This window comes from Nanorana parkeri, unplaced genomic scaffold (genome assembly GCF_000935625.1).
Source record: "Nanorana parkeri isolate BGI_ZX_2015 unplaced genomic scaffold, ASM93562v1 scaffold1216, whole genome shotgun sequence".
Lineage (NCBI taxonomy): Eukaryota > Metazoa > Chordata > Amphibia > Anura > Dicroglossidae > Nanorana > Nanorana parkeri.
The window spans coordinates 441,896-446,095 of NW_017307484.1; the positions used below are offsets into that span (position 1 = coordinate 441,896).

The 4,200-nt window shown below is 38.9% G+C and overlaps 1 protein-coding gene across 1 annotated transcript in view; it reads right to left on the reverse strand.

Annotated features, from left to right (window-relative positions):
- Positions 1-2,078: 2,078 nt before the first annotated feature.
- The window catches only part of GPR182 (G protein-coupled receptor 182), an 8,693-nt gene continuing 6,571 nt past the window's right edge, over positions 2,079-4,200 (reverse strand). Inside the window, exon 2 of the mRNA XM_018568608.1 lies at positions 2,079-3,222. Within this exon, the coding sequence (XP_018424110.1) occupies positions 2,079-3,203 (1,125 nt within the window). The 5' untranslated portion in view covers positions 3,204-3,222. The remainder of the gene's footprint in view (positions 3,223-4,200) is intronic.

Below are 4,200 nucleotides of genomic sequence, written 5' to 3' on the forward strand. Positions count from 1 at the left end.
TTGTTTCCCTTCTATTTGCTGCTCTTCCTTTTAAATCTGTATCTGTTCTCATGTTGGGCAGAACTTCTGTTTTGCAGCAGACTGCCTTGTCTCTGGAATGGCTACATGGTGTCTGTGTATAGGCTTGCAACCTGAGCCAGCACTACAGGAAGAGGCAGTCAGCTGCAAAGGGAAGTTATCCCCAAGCATGAGAAGACATGAGGATTTAAAGGAAGAGCAGCAAAGAGAAGGGAAACAACCATGGATTACAGTAAGGTACACATTACAGTATTGTTTTATGTTAAAAAATCTGAGGGTTTAATGTCACTTTAAGGTGCCTTGGTACAGACCCATTGATATTTATATTATGGTCCCAAAATGACTGGCATTCCTGAGAATGTTCTCATATCATCAGCTAGTCAAACCAATTTCTGTGGCCAGAATAGAAACTGATCACATTTTCCAGTGCTTGGTCCATTTGGGGTCAGCATTGAATTCAAAATGATGAGCCCATTATGGATAACTAAAAATAACTGTAAAAAAAAATAGCAAAGGTTTTAGTATTATAGCTTATATTAATTCACTTGAGGTGCACTGTGATGGACCAGTAAAAGAAGCAACTTCAAAGAAACTTTCATTGAGTATAACTGTGATACACAAAGAGGAGCACAAAGTCAGTAGTGCTGCTTTATAAAAAACAAGCAAATGAAAAACATGCATGCCCGTCACAAACTGTAAGGCTTTCCTAATTTGAATTCTTGAATGTGGACTAGAAAATGAAACATGGACTAAAACAGGTTCCTGAATGAAACAACACCACTTTTAATTGTTTTGGTTTTCATAAATCACTGCCTGTAGTTTTAGAAATCCTTAAAGCAAACTGATCAGCCAAAAGGTGCTTGTTATACCCTTTATAAGCCAAAACAGCCACTTTCACCCCTATGAAACTGGTTTTAAGAAGGCTTTGACTTCTCTAGGCTACCACTGCCCACCATTCATTCTTCTGTTCAAACAAAGTAGCTCTGTGGCTAATACAGGCACACTCTTAATGGGCAGACAGTGTGAGTGGTGGGCAGGGCTGGACCCTGAGGTAAGGAAAGTCAAGTCTTTAGTATCAAAGTCCTGTCACACTTGAGTGTTCTGTTGTGGAGTGTTGATCCACATGCCTTAAGGCAAATGTTAACTTGTGTTAAAGAGGAACTTTATTTACAATCTACAAACAGATAATTATAGATAATTGCAGGCTTTTTATTCTTTACATACCTTTTTTTCCCAACCCCATTCTTCTCACAGTGGTCATTTGTTTACTAAGGGCAGGTTACTAGATCTCCCTTTACTTCCTGGAACTCTGGCACATGTGACTAGGAGATGTGACCATGCACATCATTTCAGGGGAGGAAAATGCCTTTCCCTGAGATCTCATAAGATCACAGATGAGATTTCCCAGCAATGCTCTGCTAATGTAACCTTCCCAGGATGCAACACTTGGGCACAATTACATCATTTGTGCCCAAGTGGACCAGGAAGTATAAAAAAAGAAATTGCAAGTAAAACAAAAATATATTGAATGTAAGATGATTTCATATCGGTATGCAAAGCTGCATGTTGATGTGATGTTTAGTCAAATGGGGTAGAGGTCAACTTTAAGGCAGCCTGTTAATCATAAATGGGCTGCCAATGCACAATATGTGCAATGTGGTGTGCTGTGTTTTGCATCTTACTGTACAGTGCATTGGGGTGCGACTTACAATGAATGACACCACACAAACAGGAGGTGCATTGCTATGGGCTGTGACAACGTGCTAGTGTGAATGGGCCCTCAAAGTTACCTGTAATGTCTACTCTTGGGCAGAACTGTTACCTTTTAATGAAAATCTGTACTAAAAAAATGTGGGCTGGGAAGATGCTAGAGGCATGGCTTATAGTGAAAAAGCTTAAAGCAAGCAAAATCAATGTCAGTCTTGGAGCCACTTGAGCAGCATGACAGCCAGGCAAATAGCATTTTCAAAAGAAGAGGTCAGCCTTCATTGATTTCTCTCAGTACACGTTTCCTATAGAAGACTAAAATGGCTGACAAGTTCACTTAAACTAAAACATAATTATAGTTTTATGTCTGGAATATTGTTGGCAGGAACGTCAGGCAGTGCTCCTGGTTCTTTCGTTATTACAACTGAATGATCAGTAATGGATGTGGAATGTTCTGCACAATTGTCACCAGACTTTTTCTCTTTTGGAATATACTTAACAACAGCATTAATAAATTTGCCCTTGAAATCCTTGCTGAGGAAATTATACAGGACTGGATTAGCCACGCAGTGAAGCATTGAAGTGCAGTCAATTATCTCATAGAAAAAATAAAGAATATGTGCAAAGCGACAGTTGACAAAGATGTAGGACCCATGCAGAGTCAGTATTATTACAGTGGCATGATAGGGCAGCCAGCTAAGTAAGAACGTCAATATGTAGGCATAAATAAGTCGACAGTGCCTTCGGCTTTCTGGTCTTCCAGATTTCTTAATGTGATAGGCAGTCATCAGATTGTAAACAAGGATTATGACAAAAGGTATCAGAAACCCAAGGACTGTTGTCATGAGAGTAACAGCAAGGGCCCATTCATCATAGGACTCAAACGGTGCCATAAACATGCACACAGGGTCTGAGGTATCAACCAACTGCATGTGGATAACATCTGGTATAGGAAAAATGGCAGATACCACCCAGATCCCAATACAAAGACCTTTTCTGATCTTTTGCTGGTTTTGACGCCAGAAAACTGAAGACGATGTTAAAGTCAAGTAGCGGTCCACACTTAGAGCAGTGAGAAAGTATATACTGCTGAACATATTGGCAAAATAGAAATAATGTGTAAATCGGCATAAAAATCCACCCCACAGCCATGTGTATTCCAGAAGTGCCTCCAGCATCCAGAAGGGCAAGGAAAGAACCACTCCGAGGTCTGCCACTGCCATGTTTAAAATGTAGAGATTAATGGAGCTCTTGCTTCTTCTTGATTGCCAGTTTACCCACACCACTAGCAAGTTTCCAGCCAGACCAAAAACAAATGTAAGAAGGTACAGAATAAAGAGGAAGATCTGTTTGACACCGTCATCTAGCTCAACCTCGCAGAGGGAGAATGAACTGTTGAAGTAGTACATAAGCTCTGTCCAGTTGTGGATATCTTCATATTGCTCATCTGATTCCAAACTTCCAATCTCTTCAGCCATTTCAAATAAAAGAGTACTTCTAAAAAAGAAACAAAATAATTAGGAAGTTCTTGAAAACTGCGGTAAGATTTCACCAACAGTAGGATATCATATCAGATTGTGAGTGTTGTTTGTCTAGGGAAGATTTTTTTTTTTTTAAAGTAATCTTTATGGAGCCTAGATAAACAGCAGAACCGTTCAATTAAATATACTAGTGACTATCTCTTTAAAATAAAGTTGAACTCTAAGCAAACAGCTAAATAGAGCATTAAAATATATCTATGTGAGCTGTTTTACCTGCCAAAAGATTTTTAATTTTGTCAAGCCAATCCTAAGATTTACTTTGCCATGCCCAACAGCACAGCCAGCGTAGTGACCCCATTTTTATCTATTGCATTTAAACAATAAAGCTAGGCCACCTACTAGTCCCCATCCTGAGAATGGACAATGAAAAGCAACAGCAGACTAAGAAATCATCTCTCTCTGCTCTCCTGCCATCATACTTGTAATTGGCACAGGGATAACAGAGGGCTTATATATAGACAATTTCGGGTACTTACACTATTCACATTTAAGAATGAATGTAGCAATTTGTTTAGTCAATACAATCGGCTTCATTAAATGTGGTTTTTTATCGAGCTGGAATTTATTTCTAAAGACCATTTTATTCATATATGTATGTATGTTATAAGGTTAATTTATTAACCTGTATTTGTGGGGGGGGCTATGACCATATAAACCCCACCTCTTCCCTTACCTGCCGGTTGTGTGAGAAGTGTTTGTTCCCACCCATTCCCTTTATTTCCAATTTCAATTCCATCACCCTTTTTTATTTGGTATACCCCTTTTAGGCGTACCCAAACAGCGTGGAAATGGGGACACTTCAGGCCACATTAGCTTATCGGGACAACTCAACCCATATTGGATTATCCATTATACAGTATTTTTTTCCCCCGACCACACACATATTTTTTTTATATATGTGTATATATATCTATATATATCTATATATATAGAT